At 45.4% G+C, this 18,598-nt stretch overlaps 1 protein-coding gene across 2 annotated transcripts in view; it reads right to left on the bottom strand.

The window, feature by feature from the left end:
- The window catches only part of ECA3 (endoplasmic reticulum-type calcium-transporting ATPase 3), a 204,977-nt gene that overhangs the window by 59,802 nt on the left and 126,577 nt on the right, over nucleotides 1-18,598 (bottom strand). For both annotated transcript variants that reach the window (XM_087378846.1, XM_087378844.1), the window contains 3 exons: nucleotides 10,402-10,503; nucleotides 9,686-9,744; nucleotides 9,220-9,364 (listed from right to left, as the gene is read on the bottom strand). In XM_087378846.1, coding sequence (XP_087234972.1) covers nucleotides 9,220-9,364; nucleotides 9,686-9,744; nucleotides 10,402-10,503 — 306 coding nt within the window. The remainder of the gene's footprint in view (nucleotides 1-9,219; nucleotides 9,365-9,685; nucleotides 9,745-10,401; nucleotides 10,504-18,598) is intronic.

The raw sequence follows: 18,598 nt of genomic DNA, 5'->3' as shown, positions 1-18,598 counted from the left end.
GAGGATCTACTACAGCTACACACATTCCAGACTTGGTTGGGCCTAAGTGATCTTTGAGTGAAGTTGGGCTTCTACAGGGATCACTTCTTACATATCACAGCGGAGGGTTTCATTGATCCACCAGGATACACGCAGATTCACCTACCCCACTTGCTGAGGATCTCTCTTAGGCAGTTCCGGGTCTCTTCACATAGACTTCGTATCGAGAGCGGCAAGCAGAGCTGTTACCCAGGGAGAGGCTCATATGCACACTATGTGACATGCAGGAGGTTGAGACAGAGGAGCATTCCATGTTCGGGTGTCCTGTCTACTATGAGATCCAAGGGCGTTTCTACTGCCTCTTCAGAGATAGTTATGGGGTTTTGGCCTGTTTCCTCTCCTACCCAGACCAGTGGTGTTTTGCTGGTTTCATTCATGAGGTGCTTAGACACTGCGAGAGGATACTCCGAGCACGGAGACATGAGCAAAATTCTTCCTCGACTGATACCTCTAAGAGCTCTATCACGGAGTTCTTTCAGCCAGATCACATAGACTCCCACGAGACGAGACCTCGACATGACCGTGACCCGGAGCTTGTGACCCGACAGCTCAAATAGAGGGTTGACACACATATCATACTTGGGAACATCCCCTCCTTGTTTCAAGTCGGAGCCCGACCAACGGGGTTCACAGTGGCCCTGGTTAGACACAGAGCTACGACCAGGAGACGTACCAAGACTGCACCCTTGAGGGGCCGACAACCCTCTATTGCTGATCTCATGCCTCCACTCCCTCATCCATCCTGATGTCCTACTGCTGCTGCTGCTGATGATGATGATTATGATGATGATGCTGAGATTGATATATAGTTGACTATCGACATGACTATGTTGTTGTACTTAGGACTTAGTACTGCCATTTTGCGTTTTTTGCATTTTGCATTGGTGTGGATGCTTGTTTAGTAGCTCCACTACCACAACTCATTGTATCAGGTTTTTTCACAGTCTCATAGACCCATCAGTCTTCCGAAGACTTTAATAAACTTTATTTATTTCTTTCTTCCTTGCCAGGTTAGGGGCCAAGGTCCTTGTTCTATCAAGCCTTACTTTTCTCCCTTAAGTTGGCTGAGTGATGTTTAGCACTGTCCTGGAAACCCAGCATTTGGTCCAGGAAAAAACAAAACCTATTTTGCCCTGGTTGGACTTTTCTGTGTTGAATAAAACATATTGTTACTGTGTTTTAAAAGAATATTCCGAATTTTGTCAAACAGAAGATGTGGAGTCTAAAGAGCATTTTACCTGTACATGCCTCATGTGTTAAGAGGTCTGCCAATATACTTATATACCTTCATAGGCTAGAATATGCCAATCTTATAAATTAAATTTTTTATGAAACAGGCAGAAGAACAAAGGAAAGAAGGGATTTTGTAAGCGATTTAAACAAAATTATGAGGAAATGAGAAAACCAAAACTTAGTAAGCAAAGCTACACTTACGTTCTCATCAGTACCTGCCATCTGGATTTCAAAAGATTCCAGAATCTCTTGGGTCAACCCAGCACTTTCTAAGTTTTGATATACCAACCCAAACAACTGAAACCTCGATAGAAGAAAGGAAGAAACAAAGAAGAAAATAAGAAAGAGCAGACCAGGGACAAAATGTAGATTACTACAATATCAACACCTCACAATGTTCATGCATGAGATGTCTAAGCATGGATCTGCCAAAACTAACTTTAACATACCCATCGCAGCAACTATGAAACAAAATTTCCTCTCAAACAGACCATTGCAGGATCTAAGCACATGCAGATTGCATTACAGGCATAATCCTTGATATTTGATGCTCCAAGAGGCTCGATACTGCCATCCTTGAGTAATAGCAAAGTTGCCAACCTTCCAGGTCTCACTTTAATACTGTCAGCCAAAGAAACTGGTCTGCTGAGGTACTGCTATTTTAACATAGGTCATTCTTCAAAATTTGATAAAACAGGTCAAGCATAATTGGCCATCACCCAGCTTTCCTTTCTACTTCTAGGACAGGGGAGGAAGGCTGTGTGGTTTGATACAGAATCATGCTTCTGTAAAGATTTCACTCATTCATTTGTGTTCCTGACTGTTACTAGTAGAGGAAGAATCATAACAAAACACGACCCACTGTCCCATGACAAAATTCCAAACTCAGTATGTTCAAAGTTTTAAAATGTAGGAAGTCAGCAATTATGTATTCCAAACATTAGAGATGTCAACTTTCCTTACATTTCACCATCAAAGCCAAACTTCTGCAAGGCACACTGCAAAATACAAGATATTGTCCCCCACATCTCCACGATACAGATGATGTCTCCAATACAAGTCTCAATATCTCAACACCAATTAGCAATGCCATATGCTGTCTCTAACACAGATCTTAAAACTGATTTGCAATGCCATTTGCTCAGGAGTTAAAATGCAAAACCTGGCAAGCAATCAAAAAAAGATTGCTGGGACAACTGCTGCTGCTCCCCGCTCCTCCTGCTCCCCTCCTCACTGCTCTCCTCGCTCCCTGCTGCTGCTGCTCCCCCGCTCCCTGCTGCTCCTCCTGCTCCCCCCCTCGCTGCCCCCTCCCTTCCCTCCTGCTGCTGCTCCTCTCCCCGCTCCCTGCTGCCTCTCTCCCCGCTCCCTGCTGCTTGCCCCCTCCCTTCCCTCCTCGCTGCCCCTCCTACCTGCCCTCTCCCCCGCACTGCCCCTTCCCCCGCGCTGCAGCCTCCCCCCCCTGCGCTGCAGCCTCCTCCCCCCCCGCGCCCGCTGCTGCCCTGCGCTGCAGCCTGCTGCTCTCCCCCCACTGCAGCCTGCTGCTTCCCCCCCGCTCCTGCTGCTGCTTTCCCCCCACTGCAGCCTGCTGCTGCTTCTCCTCCCCTCTCCTTCCCCTCTCCTCTACTCCTCTTCTCCCCCTCTCCTCCACTCCTCCTCTCCCCTATCTTCCCCTCCTCTTCCCTCCTCCCTTCTTCATCACCCTCTCCTTCTTCTGGATTACCCCTATTCTCCTATAGGGGTCTCCTGGGATTTAGGAAAGTGGACAGAGTTTTTATTTTTTATGTTTGAATCGGCCAATACACCTCGATTGACGAATGGGTTCCCATTCAGTCAATCCGTCTCCGCTCACACCGGCCGCGAGAACTGTCACTTTTTCAAAAGACGAGCCACAGCAGTTGCAAAAGGATTTTGAACATGAGTGTTCCACGACTCTCTTCGCACGCATTCATGCCTCACACCCCTCCAGGTTACAAGCTAGAGATTGGATGCTGTTGGCGCTTCCTTAGGACCTCGCCCCCCACCTCAAGGATGTTCGTTTGTTGGGACGGGGTTTCTTTCAAGTGTGCCTAGATTCCCCGGATGTCACAAGAGATCTGCTACAGGCCGGGTTTCTACTTCTAGGCTACAGGAGGATCTTCTTGTTTCCTTTCCAACTGGGATTTGACCCAGTTGAAGAGGACAAGTAGGGAGCTTCTGTTTTCATCAGGTTCCCTGGTCTTCCCTCAGTTTATCACCGGCTTCTTTCAGTTATTGGCGAGAGGTTTGGTGTGGTGGCAGAGATCCCCCCTCTCCCTGGCGAGCCCTCTTCGGCTGCTGAGGCGGTCAGGATGGACGGGGTTCCCAAGATTAGGGTCATTGTTCAGGACCCCAATATTTCAGATGACCACATCATGCTACAGCGACCCGATGGGTCTTTCTTCAGCCAGAGATTTGAGGTTGCAGGTCGGCAGGACCAGTGCAGGATTTGCAGATCCTCGGGGCACTTCGCCAGAGATTGCCCAAAGAAGAAAAAGAGGCCCACAAAGCAACTAGCTCGTACTAGCTTACGACAGAGAGCTGGAGCAGGACATACCGCTCCACAGACACGGCCTCAGACACGGGCTCCCCCCTCTCCTAGGGCTACTCGAGTCCCTTCGGCACCCCGCGCCACCTCTCGCCCACAGTGGGTTCCGATCGCGGCTAGGCCCTCTACTCTAGTTCACTCCTCCACCTCTTCGGAGGCTACCCCCTTGGAGCCTCAAGAGGAGACTACTGTTCAGGAGCCTTGTTCGACTCCACCCTTGGATCAGGCTGTACCTTCCTCAGCAGCGCAGGTTGTTGGCACCTCGTCTACCCACTTTTTGATCAGGATCCAATACAGGTGCCTCTCTCTTTGGACAGAGGGAAGGGGGTTTTACATTCTCTTCCTACTTCGGTAGGAATCCTTCGTACCCCCTCCCCAAGACTGGCTCAGCGAAACTCTTTTTCTGCTTTGGAGGACCTCTCTAACCTCCCAGATGTTGATTTTGTACCCTCTACTTTTGGAGAGCCAGTTATCGGCTTCCCTGTTGAGAGATCCTTCTCTCTCTCACCTGTGGACTTTCCTCCCCTCGGACCTCGTGTGTATGGCAGGAGGTTTGCTCCGGTAGAGGCTTCTGTTTCCGCCACCAGGTCGGGTAAGGTATTCCAACCCACTTCCTCGCGCCGATGAGGATAGCCAATTGGAATATACAAGGATTGGGCGGCATCCCTCATCGCCATCGCAGACAGCTGATCAAGAATCAGCTCCATCCAGGTGTTTCAGGTGGTTCCCTAGACATTCTTTTTCTTCAGGAACACAAACTGGATATCAGAGATTGCTCCAAGTTAGGTAAGCTGCTCTCAGGCCGGACTTTTTGGCTTCTAGCCTTGGGAACCAGAGGAGGTACATGCATTTCTATTTCAGACTCTGTTCTCCCTTTGGTCATTGGACACGGTACCATAACCCCCTCCAGGGCCCAGTGGGTTTTACTTCTGATTGACAGATGTGAGGTTGGTTTCCTCAACCTTTATGCTCCGAACAATAGAGGGGACCGTGTTTTGTTTTGGAAAGAGTTGCTCTCATGGGCTGACTTTGTGGATTCATGGATTATTGGAGGTGACTTCAACATGGTTGAGGCACCTTCGGATAAGAAAGGGGGTAGAGAAGGTGGTATCCACTCCCTTGAGAGAGCAGCCTGGGATGCCTTCTTGTTCAGGTTCAGTGGCAGAGATGTTTGGTCAGATGATGCATTTCTTGTTCAGTCTTAGTCACTTTTGTTTTCATGGTCGAACCATAGGGTGTAGATGCCTATCCATGCTCGGATTGACACATTCTATGTGGGTGACTGGGCTCTTGATAGAGGGGGGACAGTTTGCATTGCACCCGGTGTTTCCACTTCAGACCATTTTCTGGTAATTTTGTCCATTTCAGAGCCTCATCTGAGAGGACGGTCTCACAGTATTAGGATCACAGACGCCTTATACACGGATGAGACTCTCACAGAGGCAGTGTTGGAGATCTGGGTTTCTCATATGGGGGTGGCCGGTCCTTCACATGTGGCCACAACACTTGACAGTATCAGCGACTTCTATCACTCAGTTGCTAGTGCTCGGCGTGGTGAGATACTTAGGCAAGAGATCGGTATCCGCCGGCAGTTGGCAGCCCTTCAGAGGGAGGAGCAGAAATGACCTTCAGATGCCTGGATACAGGAGCGCCTTGCTGCGGCAAGGGCTCACTTGCAGACCTTGCTTGATCAGAGAGTAGAGTATGCCTTCCATGCACGGGAGTCCTTTTGGATACAGATGGGAGGGAGAGTCAATAAACACCTTTTCTCTACACTTGGCCCCAGACATAGTAGAGAGAGTGTCAGGCAGCTTATTGACTTTGACAGCGTTTTGCAGTCCCATCCGGAGACCGTCATGCATTTAGCGACAGATTTGTATGCCTCCCTTCTTTCCACAGATCCGAACTCACAGGCCAGAGAGGTGGCTAGAGATGAAGTTTGGCAGAGTTTACATGTGCTGGTCACCCCAGAGATGTTATGCTCACATGATGCACGCTTTACCAACACCGAATTCAAGACTGCTCTTTATGCCCTTCATAAGGGCAAGTGCCCTGGTTTTGATGGTCTTACTCCCTCTTTTTTTTATAGCCTTTTGGGATATGATAGGTGATCATATGACTTCAGCCCTGCAGGGCATTTGGGACTCGGGCGAGATGCCTGACTCACTGACCGAGGGACTCATTCACCTTATCCCGAAAGGTGGCAACAGGAATTTTGTATCCCATTGGAGACCCATCACTCTTTTGGGCACTCTTTACAAAATCCTTGCCAAGGCGATCACCCTCCGACTACAGCCCCTTCTTCCAGATCTCATCCATGATACTCAGACAGGCTTTGTGCATGGTAGGAGCATTTTTGATAATATCTTTTCCTTTTGGGAAGCCACAGAGTGGGCTATGCACAGTGGACAGAGGCTAGCAGTTTTACTCTTGGACTTCGAGAAAGCCTATGACAGAGTAGATTGGGGTTTTCTTGAGGGCACTCTTCTACGGTTTGGATTTTCAAATGCTTGGATCAGAGGGGTGGCCTCCCTTTACAGATCAGCCCACAGCCAGGTTTTGATTGGAGGGGTAAGGGGTGACAGGTTTTAGATTTCCAGATCAGTTCGTCAGGGATGCCCTTTAGCCCCCTTCCTCTTTCTTTTTGTGGCAGAAGCTATGAGTATCTTCCTTAGATCTCAGACTGAGCTTTTTGGGCTGAGACTGCCCTTGAGACAGGAGCAGGAGCTTTTTGACTGTGAGTTGGCTGATGACACTGCTATTTTTATTCAAGCCTCCTTGCAGTCACTTGATTCTTTCCGGACACCTTGGATATTTTTTGCTCAGCTGCACGGGCACACATTAACTGGCATAAATCCTTTGGCTTTTGGATCAGTGATGAGGACACTCCAGGCTAGGGAGTTGACATCGGTTTTTCTTAGATTCAGAGGGGTGTTCCTATCAGGTATTTGGGATGCTAGGTAGGATTGGACATCTCTCCAGCATAGCAGTTTGCCCCAGTACTAGAAAGTATAAGGAAAAAGCTCCTTTTCTGAAGCTCTGCCAAACTCGACCTTGCATCTAGAGTTGTGGTAGTGAACCAAGTTCTCTTGGCAACCTCCTGGTTCGTGTGTTCTTGCTGGTGCCGGTCTAGGGATTGCATCACTCAGCTCATCAGACTAGTCAGGAATTTTTTATGGAGTGGACTTGATGGCACAGTAGATGTTGCAACAAGGGTGGCCTGGGAGACTATTATTCTCCATACATGTGAAGGGGGCCTTAATGTGATTGACCTGGACTTGCAGTGTAGGGCTTTGCTTTGTAAGGTGGTGGTGAGGGGACTCATGCCTGGGCAGGAACCTTGGAAGGATTTCTTTTTTGGACGCATTCAGGCTTGCACACCAACCTTGGGAGATGATTGGGTGGTCAGCCCTCGATGGATTTTCACATCAGCCCCTCTCAGATCTCCTGCCTCTCCTCTCATGACTGCCATCCTGAAAGCTTGGGGGAGCTTGAGGAACACTCTTCGAAGGATTCCACCTTCTACCGTCAAAGAGATTGATAGGCAGCCGATCATTTGGAATGATAGTATTCTTGACGAGCATGCTAGACCACTGGGCACTTCCCATTACATGTAGTGGTCTAAATGGGAGAGAGGCCCTGCCTACACAGTAGGCACTTGAAAATCTTTTATCACGCTACCTGTGGATCAGAGACTGCAGTCTGTGAGTCACCTCAGAGGGGTAGCACGCAGGATTCAGCAGATAGATGCAGCCATCCCGGTGGAATGGACAGCTGAGCTGCCTATTACTTCCACCACTTGGATGGGGGCTTTTTCGAGGACATCAGTTCCTTTACAAGTGATCGCTCTCCGAGGTCTCGGGGAAGACGCACTGGTCTTTGATGTTGGGGATGGAGGTTTACTTTCTACATCCAAGGATGGCATTCTTCTTGAGGTTGCCTTTCAGCCTGTCAGGATTGCTGGTTTTGTGGACACCTTGGAGCGAGCTTGTAGTGGTACTTAGACCCTGACCCTCTGCTCTTGGCCTTGGGATCCTGGAGGTTGTGGTTATATGGAGGTGCACCTATCAGGTGCTTGCAGTGGGACCCAGGAGAGTGGGAATGGATAGATCATGGGCACCGAGAGAGGGGGATTCCCTTCTTTCGTTTCACAGTTGGTAATGCCAGGAGGTTTCAGCTGAACAGTAGGGGTTGGATTTCCTCCAGAGCCCCCCATTGGGAAAGCTTCTTCATCACCGCAGACTTGAGTAGAAATTTTTGGAGGAGGCTCTGGAAATCCCTCAAAATAGAAAGATCACTCTTTTCTTTTGGCTTTCTATTCATGGAGGGATTGCAGTGAATTTGTGGAGATCACGATTTGGGATTGATCCCACTTGTCCTCGATGCCATTCTGCACAGTGCGACATTGCCTTTGGGACTGCAGTCAAGCGAGGACTGTTTGGAAAGGGGTTGCTCGGATACTCGGCATCTTTCACACTTCCCCTTTCTTCATGACTTGGGGCTCGGTCGCATGGTTCTCTCTTACCGGGCCCCAGGTGTTTTATGAGGGTGAGCCTTCTTCTTGGGCACTCTCGGTCCGCCGGCAGGTGATAGAGCCCTGCTCTCTACAGGATGTACCACTTACTCCCTTCAGAGCTTCTCATGTTTCAGTGGACACCTCTTGGGAGATTTGGCTAGCATTTCCTCTTGGCACATTTGGAGAGCCAGATGTACTGAGGCCTTGGATGGCACCCAGATACACCCATTACAGGTGTTCACGGGTATTTGGTCTGACACGGTTCACACTTTGATAGCCATATGGGCTAGCATGCAGGGCCCTTCACGGGCAGCCTCTTCTAGAAGGACTATATTTCTTCGAGTTTGAAGAGGTTCTCCCTTTTTCTCGGAGGTTTCTACCGGATTGAGATGGCACTATCAGCCTCAATCCTTTCTTTTTGGCTCTTGAGCTTTTCGTGCATTGCATGATGTATCCCGTATGGAGCTTGCTCTAACGGTTTTTCTTTAATACATAATAGAAGTCTCTTTTTGAAAAAAAAAAAAAAAGGAAGCAAAACTTGATAGAAGTCTCTTTTTTTAAATACTTAATAGACGTCTCTTTAAACCCAAGCCACCAAGTAGGGAGGCAAGTTAATTTCTTTTAAAATGCTAACAGACGACATGATATTGACACAAGGATGGTGTGGAGAAAAGAATGCTTGCTTCACTTACATGTGATATTAAGCTATCGGGTAGGCCATGAAATCCACTAGCATTTTGATATTATTAGCCATGCTCCATCAAAGAACAATGTAGGCGAGCACAAGCCATGTCTTGGCTCAAAGGCACAATTCACTAAGAGACAATAATTTTAACATTAAATATTATGACCATGACATTCAAATTACCTTTGAGACAGACATCATATTTGTAGTTAAGGTGCCTGTTTTGTCACTACAAATGACTGTAGTACATCCCAAAGTCTCAACTGATGGCAAAGAGCGCACAATAGCATTCAGCTTCGCCATCCTTTTGGTACCAAGTGCCAAGCATCTAAATACCAGTAAATGCAACACAAGCGCACAACATTCTCAGCAACTGAATCAATGAACTAATCTGAATGCAATAGCATTTTAAAACTCTCTCGATAATTGCATTACAATTGACCTGTCCTGAAATCCTTTGCAACGATGAAATCAGACAGCATGCATTCTTCCAAGAAGTATAAAGGCGAGATGCAACTCTACCTTATACACTGATCACCCTTGGCCCTACATATGATACTTAAGAAAATACTGCTTTGAAAGACCAAAACATTACCTTGATACTACTTAGATATAAACAAGATCGATAGAATTGCAAAACGAATCTTACGTTGTAACTACTGCAGGGAGCCCTTCTGGTATTGCAGCAACTGCAAGAGCTACTGCTATCTGCAACAAAGGCATCCTAGTCATTAAAATGCAGCAAGAACAAGAACAGCATTAAACAAGCAACTTAAACTCATTTACTTTCCTGCCAAAAGGTACTGAGAAGAAGTGACAGTATCAAGGGCTGTGAGGGAAGGGGGGATGAGGATGGGGACCAGACTTAGCACAACTGATGCAAAAATCTATCTTGGGAGTGGGATGAAGATGGTGCACAAACTCGGCAAACTGATGCAGTCAATCTTTACTTCTTTAAAATTATGCAACTAGCTCTACCACGTGTACCCTTTTCCTCAAAGCCTTCTCAGTCTACAACAACAACCCTTTCATGATGGAGACTCATAGCCTAACTAATACAAACAAATTCAGATCAATACTAAGATCTCAACACGAAGTTCAATTCATTCTTCCTTTTACACCGTTCTTTATTTAACAAGCACCAAGCCTATTATAACACACTCTCTGTGCCATATTGATAGAAACAAAAATCGGACTGAACCTCAAGGCTACACACGACCCTTCACAGGTTTGCAGTTGGTCAGATTAGGTTCAACTTACATCTTAGCTATTATCACTAGTTTTCAAAGCTGCAAAATAGCTCACATTCCCATTACTACAATAGAAGTAGCAACTTGTAATTGAGGGGCAAGAATTATGACTCACCTTGAAATAATGAATGGCACCACCTAGTACTCCTCCGTGTGCTACATCACGGAAGTGGCCAATATTAACAACCCACACCAAGACACAGATCACTGCAATGACCTGCAGCACGTTGTGTATGTTTAAAACAAATCAACAATGGTAATTGTGATCCAAACCTCAGTACCAATGAGAATAGAATGAATAAAATTAGTTTCAAAGGTATCAATTCCCTTCATCTCCAAGCATATGGGATCCAGTAATTAAGTACAATTCAGTTGGTAAAGACCAAATTGGGAATATAGCTCCAATCTAAAAGAAACCTAGTGAAGCAGTAACATGCCACCTAGCAAAGATACATAACTACTTACACACTGTACCTCCACACCGATATTTAATGTGCGCACAAACACATGCTCAGTTTACAAGTACTAGATGCAATTTGAAGACCAATGATCGATTTTTTCCTAAATATGACATCACTTACAAAGGACCAGTTAAAATCAATTGGCATGCCTCATCACACCAAACCCACAATAGACTGAAAGAGGATGAGGCTAATTGTGTGTGTGACCTTCTTTCACACACTTTATATGCTGCCCCTTTCTATTTCCTTCTTTCCCTTGTATGTAACTACTTCCTTTGAACTCTCAACATTGTACGACAGCTGATAGAAAGTAGTTTTGCATACCAGCTGTGAAAATTTCCATTAAGTTTTTTTACTAATATGTGATTCCCCTCTAGAAACCACGAATTTGTAGAGTTGAGGTAAATCCCAACAGAATCTGAATTTCCCATGTTAATTTCTAGATATTAAGGCAAAAAATCATTGCAAAAGGAAGGCAATTTTCACAAGTGTACACTTTTCTAGTACTTAGCACTGATTCCAAGGAAGATTGTGCAGGCACAATGTGCAAGTTGCTTGTGTTGAGCCTCCCAAACAGGTGGCTTTCATTCATGTTCATTAATCGGATACAATTGTGCATAAATTGTAGACAATTGACTGAAAAACGAATAATAAATTTCATGTGTGAATTTTTCAACCTAGATAAGCCTTTGTTTGAAGTACAGCCCTGTTTATGGAAAAATTGCACTGATACACATTTATTTTATTAAGATACTTGAAATAGGCTTCTGTTAAGTATGAAAGAAACAAAACAGATTGTACAAATGGTGCTGAGCCATGGTATCCCAAGAGGAGTCCTGATTCTCATAAAACACCTGGCGCCCAGAAGCAATGGAACCCGAAGTAATGAACAAAGTTGAGGATGAAAAACTTCCCATAAGTTCTGTTATGCCGATCCAAATGATCATGGCCTCTCTGCACTCGAAAAGGCAGTGGTGGATAGACTCCTTGGCTGATAAGAACCGTCGACAAGAGGTATCAGCTCCCAAAATACTCCTCCATCGATTTACAATCTCTCCATGACTAGAAAGCTAGAAGAAGAGTGACTTTCTGTTCTTGAGGAATTTCTAGAGCCGCCTCCAAAATTATCTCTGTATCTCCAAGGTGATCTGAAAGCTCTCCCAATCGTGAGCTCTGGAAGGTCTCCGATATCTGGCAGCAACCTGAATATTTTTATGGCATTATTGACGGTGAAGTTAAAGAAAGGAAGACCCTATAAGTGGTTATTTGCTACAACCCACTCCCACTCACCTGATTCCCATTGAAGATACTTTATGAAGAGTACCCGTCAGAAGAGCATGCTGTTATTAGTTTGTGCGCCCCTTTCCTGGGTCCTTGCTGCTGTTAGCAGTGCGCCTCTGCTGCCCCCCCTGCGTGCAACTTTCCTGGGCAAATGCACTCATCTCCAGTGTGCTGCAAGTTGTATTCAAGCTGTTGACAGTGCACCATTTCTGTCCCTCCTTTTTCCAGTGTGCTGCAGGCCCCACTATTTCACACCCTTCTTGCCCTGACAGCAAGCTTGCGAGTCTAGACAAGTGACAATGGGATGAGGAGCTTTTGTTTGTAGGCTGAGGCTCATTGCTTGTCGAGTGCTACTCACAAGTTCAATTGAGGACTTCATATTTCACAATACCTAGGGAGAGTCGTACTTGCACACTATCTGACCGACTGACATGAGATTGAATCAGAGGAGCACTTCACCTTCCATTGCCCGGTTTACTATGAGATCCATGGACGATACCTCTGCCTTTTCAGAGACGGCTTCGGGCCGCTTTTAAACTTCTCTCCTACCTAGACCAAAAGTGCCTCACTGATTTCATTGATGAGGCAGTACGACATAGAGAGCGTCTCATCACATCGCATCGCAAAGATAGGGTCGGGCTGCTTTATCAGACTCTTCTCAGAGGGTGATCACGGAGTTCTTCCAGCTAGAGCATACTGCCCGCTGACCACCAATAGCAGGTGAGGCACATATCTCGAGACCAAGATGCGGCACATTCGGCAGAGAACAGATGCACGGATCACATTAGCTGACATCTCATCCATGTTCAGACCCGGGGCATGACCACAACGGTCACTGTGGCGCTTGTCAGACGCAGAGCCGCTGCTAGGAGGTCATGACAGACTACATCCACCAACAACACACAATGATCTACCACGGGCTTCATGCTTGTACAGGCTCACTCGTCATCAAGTCTTCTTTGACATCTCACGCCGTGTGTGTGTTGTACTAGGTTAGGCTATATCTGCTAGGATGATGATGATGTTAGTCAGGACTATGATTATGATTATGGTGATATTGAAGATGATGACATTGACTAGGTCCTACACAGTTTTCTAGCATGGGTTAGGATGCTCATTTAGTAGCTCCACCCCTTTTGGTTCATTGTATCATGTTTTCTATCAGTCTCATAGACCCATCGGTTTCAGTAGACTTTAATAAACTTTCTTTCTCTTTCTTTATTTCCGAAGGGAGAAAGGTAGTGAATTTTGGTCGCCAGTAAATGACCAGATTTTGCTGCTGCCACCGCTGCTAAGAACTCAGCCATCTATTGCCTACTGAGAGTACAAACAGCAAAGGCAACCTGCTGTGTGCAAACTTCTAGAAGTGTGTGCAGCAGCAAGTATTTTCCTTTGTCCTTGAGTTGTCACTATTCAAAAGCAGAACTTTCTCTCAATGATTGTGGGAAAGCTGAACATATCTGGATTGACACCAATACTCTACGCAGCCTGCTGCAAATCTACCCAACCCAGGAGTATATTTGAAGCTACAGTTGTGCTCACATACACTTCGGGTGCAGGGGAAGAGATTGAGTAGCCAGAGCTGTAGGCAACTGATTTGTTTTCTGTTACACCTTTGATACAGAAGGTGGTTACAAGTATTGCACAGTCAGTCCAAGCAGTAATTTGTTCACCAAAAAAAAGCTCTAGAACATAGAGCTGCAAACACCTATAGTTTCATCGAAAGATAGTAGAGCAGCTTGTGATTGGTTGTTAGCCTCATTAACCTTCCATCCATGGTATTAATGTAATGGACCACCATCTTATCTAGTTGGGTGAAGTATTATCCAAGCAATTATCAACTTTTGGCACTCTAGCAATAATTACTGCTGGCTGTCCATTATGTTATCTGCTATGCCACTGGCACCTCTTGACATCCATCTTATCTCTAGATTGTCCAGCATTTCATGGAATGTACGGGACGCAATGGCCATAGACACATCACTGGTCAGGATCATTGCATCTTCGGCAACATGTCCACGTTTTGGGAGGCCACACATTGGGTCAATAGAATATTGTTGTCCTACTTCAAGATTTTGACAGGGGGTACAACTGCATTGACACGAGTTTCCTCGAGGGCACCATGAGAAGACTTGGTTTTAGTGACAGATGGATCTCATGGGTATCCTCCTTATGCTCACAGTTGGCCACTAGGATGGTGTTATGTAGAGGACGAAGCCCTGCATTCCACCAATCCAGATTAGGCAGCAAGATGCCCCCTTGCTGCATATCTTTTCCTCTTTGTAGATGAGGCTATGGGATAGTTCTTGCAGGCTAGGATATCTCTTCCTATTAGGAAAAAGCAAGAGCTACTATATACTAAGTTCGTAGATGACGCGTTTGTCACATTTAAGGTAGACTGGCACAATTCGACTACCACAAACATATCCATTGACAGGTTTTGCCTAGCCTCAGAAGGACTTCTTAATTGGAATAAGTCAAAAGATATTTGGGAAGATGGTGCGCAGAATACTCCAGGTTGGGGTGTTCATAGAGGCTTCGCCTGCATTCCCAGAGACACTTCCACTAGATATCTTGGCTTGCAAGTCTGGGTTATATGAAATACTAAAGCATTGTTAGGCGTTCGTTGGGTGGTAGAACACTAGCACTTAACCAGGTACTTCTGGCTACCATGTGATATGTGGCCTCTTGTTGGTGTTTCAACAGGTGTAGAGGCTCCTCACGAATTCCTTGTGGAGTGGAAGGGATGGCTCAGTGGACACGAGCTAGAGTATATCCCTAGATGGAATCCAAGAACATTCCCAAACTCATCCTCTTAAAACACAACATAGTGCAGTTTCAATCTCATGCTAGTCATTCATAAGGTTTAAAACCATAAACTCCATCACGCATAGCAGGGACTAGCTACTATGACATCCCCACTGACGTCATCAGCGCCCAACAGTAGACCATACTATAAAAATATGCTCTCACACATACAAATCCACACACCCACACATACTTGAGCATCCGTTTATTCAAAGTCTTCATACTAGGTTTATGTCGGCAATCCGGAGATGAAGGGCAAACTCAGCTATAATGAAGGCTAGCACTAAAGGAGAAGGCCAATAAAAAAGTAGTCCAAAATCTCTCGATTCAAGCTACAACTACTTGTGAAGTCTAAATGATTTCATTTTAGTCTCTCCCAAACGAGCATCTAAATCAATCTACATCACAGGGTGTACTGAGGATCTGGATCTAGAGCTTCAGAGCAGTGTGCTCCAGGTCAAGCTTCTTGCTAAAGGCTTGACTCCAGGGGACCAGCCATGGAAGCAATTCTTGTTTCATGGTATTCTTCAATGCACACTAGGAATAGTTGGTCAATGGTTAAGGAGTGTCAGCTTGATTTTCATGGTGGACATCATTGTCAGCCCACTTCTCCGATAGTGATGAGACTTGTCTAAAATTGAGATCTTTTCCACTCGACTCTCATTTAATCAATCCATCCACCCAGGAGAAGTTAGCCAAGAAGCCACTTTTTCATAATCCTCTGGTGCAGTATCACACAATCACCCTTGGTCATAAGCACAGATCCGGATTGGCACCATGCCACTCTCATATTGTCTAGTACTAGTGATTGGTTCTATGGAGGTCAGGAGATCATAGAGCAGATCATCACTCATAGATATGGGCCACTTCTATAGGTTGTTGGTACTAGACTCTAGATCATGAGAGCCATTCGCAGGCTTGGAGAGATACCGTTATTGATCCCCACTGCCCTCAGATTGAGCTCAGATGGTCTGGGTGTTTTAGTGACACAGGTACATGTTTAGGAGTGAGAGGAGGATCAGCACCTTTCTCATACTTTACCTCAGACACACCTCACAGACACACCACTCAGCTGTCGGATCAAGAGGTCTTACACTAGCAAAGGATGAGAGTTATATGATACCTGGGGAGTGTATGGTCATTAGATCTATACCATACTACAATTGCCAGCTGAGCCAAGAGGTGGAGGCTTTGGATATTTCAGGGGAGATCTTTTGCTAAGTTGGATTGGGATCTAGGGAAGTGCTCTTGGCCAGCTTCCACTCCACTGCTCTTTTAGTATTCCATGAGGATTGGATACAACCAGCTCTTTGGGACAGAGGGTTTGGTACCTTTGCTCTATCTAGCCTCATGCAACAACCTTATTGATGCTCTCAGAGGAGAAAGGTCTCCCTTTGGCATAAACAATGGTGCCACTCTTACTTTACAACTTCTCATCTCAACCTCTGCAAATGGCCTTAGAAAGCACCTCCCACCATGACTAAATGGACATAAAGATCAATCTTGGAAAAACTGGTTGTGATCATCTTCAACCCTTCCATGACATTCACTCACACGACTATTTCACATAACAAAATGAACCAGTCAAGATAGTTTTTCCATATGTACTTGGAGAACACTCTTTAAACAATATCCTAACCATGGGACTGCCTCATTCTAAGACTAGAGTGCCTGGGTCACAATCACAATAAAAGGACCCATGACAAATTACTGTTTATTGGGTACTATACCTAAGGCCAGCTAAGACATAGACCTGAGTGACCATTACTTCATAATGTTGGACAGCTTCGATGCCCTGACTATTCACATATTTAGGTCCAAGAGGAACTACAATCTGATCAAATCTCTTGCAGCTACACACTTTCGGACTTGGATCAAGTTGACAAAGATTTAGGTTGGATACTCTCTCTAGATCAAATAGGATTGGGTGGTGCATTCTGTTTTGTGGCCAGGAGAAATTGTTTTTCCCACTCAGATTGTTGGTCATCTTCGATATCCCTAGGGATGGTGGTTACTCGTCGCCAGCAAATGGATCGGGTGCTTGAAAAGTTTAACAAGAAATTGGAACATTCGACATTATCTACTTGGCCACTTGACTTCATATTACTCAATCCATTTTGGTTGCCTACATACAATTCTTTTTGCCATTGATGATGTTTGCCAAGAAGGATATTTCATGTTTTATGTCTACTCTTATGGAGACCTTCTAGTGGTCAAAACATGGTCGTAAGAGCATCAGATTGCTCTCATGCAATACCTCTGTTCACCAAAAATGCATGGTGGTCTGAATATTCTGAATATACATATACACATTTTAGCACATAAAGGCAAGATAATGCTGGAATTTATGCTAAAATTTATGCAGGAAATCAGCCTTGGACTGCTATGATGCGTCACTTGCTCTCATACTTATCCACTCATCCATTTGGCCACTAGCAACTTTCTCAGTGGGATTTTCGGTTTGGATACATTGATGGCAAAGTTAAGGGCTGTCCCTTTGTTTCCCGCATGTTTTCGGACTGGAAGGAGATTCTCTCTCAATAAAAGGCAAGATTGTGATTCAACGAATGGTAATTCTCTAAGGGCTGGGAGTTTGCATTGGTCCAAAGTGTTTGCTCATTCACTGGCCTTGCAAGAGAGTCGACGCTCTTATTTTATCAGTTTTAAAGGGATCCAGACTGTTGATGATTTCTTCAACCTTATGGTACCTTGCTATCTTTTCCTTTTGCACTCAGAAAATATGGTTTTGGGTCTGCATTATCGACCTTTATGGCAGTACCTTTAAAGATGCTTCAATCTTTCATGCCAATTCCAAGACTTGAACTTCAATATCGTCTTGAAGATTGGGCTTTACATTGTCAGGGCTCGCTCACTCGTCCTTTAATGTTGGCTCACATCAGGTTTTGATGCCTTCACCTTGGATTTCAGATAGAGCAAATCAGATTTGGTGTATGCATCGTGATGCCAGATGGTGGCAAAAAAGATTAAGGCGACTTTGGACTTCCAAAGTTCCTCATCGTCAACAAGTTTTCTTGTGGCGGGCGATGCTTGGTATCATTCCATTTGGTCAACTATTGGCTCGTAGACATATTGCTCCTCCTATTTGTCACAAATGTCAGGCTCCCCACGAATCTTTGGCTAATCTTTTTTGGCAATGCCCTGACAACTTTCTTTATTCTGCAGCAACGCCTGAGGGCTCCTGAGGGCTCGCTTTCCTACAGCTTCCTTTAGAAAGTTTTTTTGGCTTTTCAGAATCCACCCAAAGCGGCAAGGCTTTGATCTCTTCTTCACATGGGTTGGTTATTGGGGACTCTGGACTCTCTACAAAGACCGTAATCATAGACTCTTTTGAGATCCCACTTCTCCAAGTTTTCGTTCTTTCAGGTGTCATTGAGGCAATCTTTCTTTGATTGTCTGCGTGCTCATCAGATAGATCATACTCTTTTCTTATCTTATAATGAGATTTTCTGATCTTGTAATTGTCAGCCCCTTGTTGGGGGACTACTCATTGTAATATAAAGCTTGATGGATTTCAACCCCCCCCCCCCCAAAAAACAAAAAGTTGGTGCCTTCTGATACATTTGCCACATGCATTGAGGATTGCCTTTGGTCAGCCTAAGTTTTCTCACGGAGACTGAGAATCCGAAAAGACCAGGGCGATTACGCTTCAAACCAAAGGATACAGTTCAAATGTCACTTACAGGAGGTGCAGGATAAGGATCACTGCATTTTCAGATGCGCTTCCTACTACGAAATCAAAGG

This window comes from Dipteris shenzhenensis, chromosome 9 (assembly GCF_047967505.1).
Source record: "Dipteris shenzhenensis isolate YYH24624 ecotype China chromosome 9, Dip_SZ_1.0, whole genome shotgun sequence".
Taxonomy (NCBI): Eukaryota; Viridiplantae; Streptophyta; class Polypodiopsida; order Gleicheniales; family Dipteridaceae; genus Dipteris; species Dipteris shenzhenensis.
This window is presented reverse-complemented; position numbering and strand designations above follow the sequence as displayed.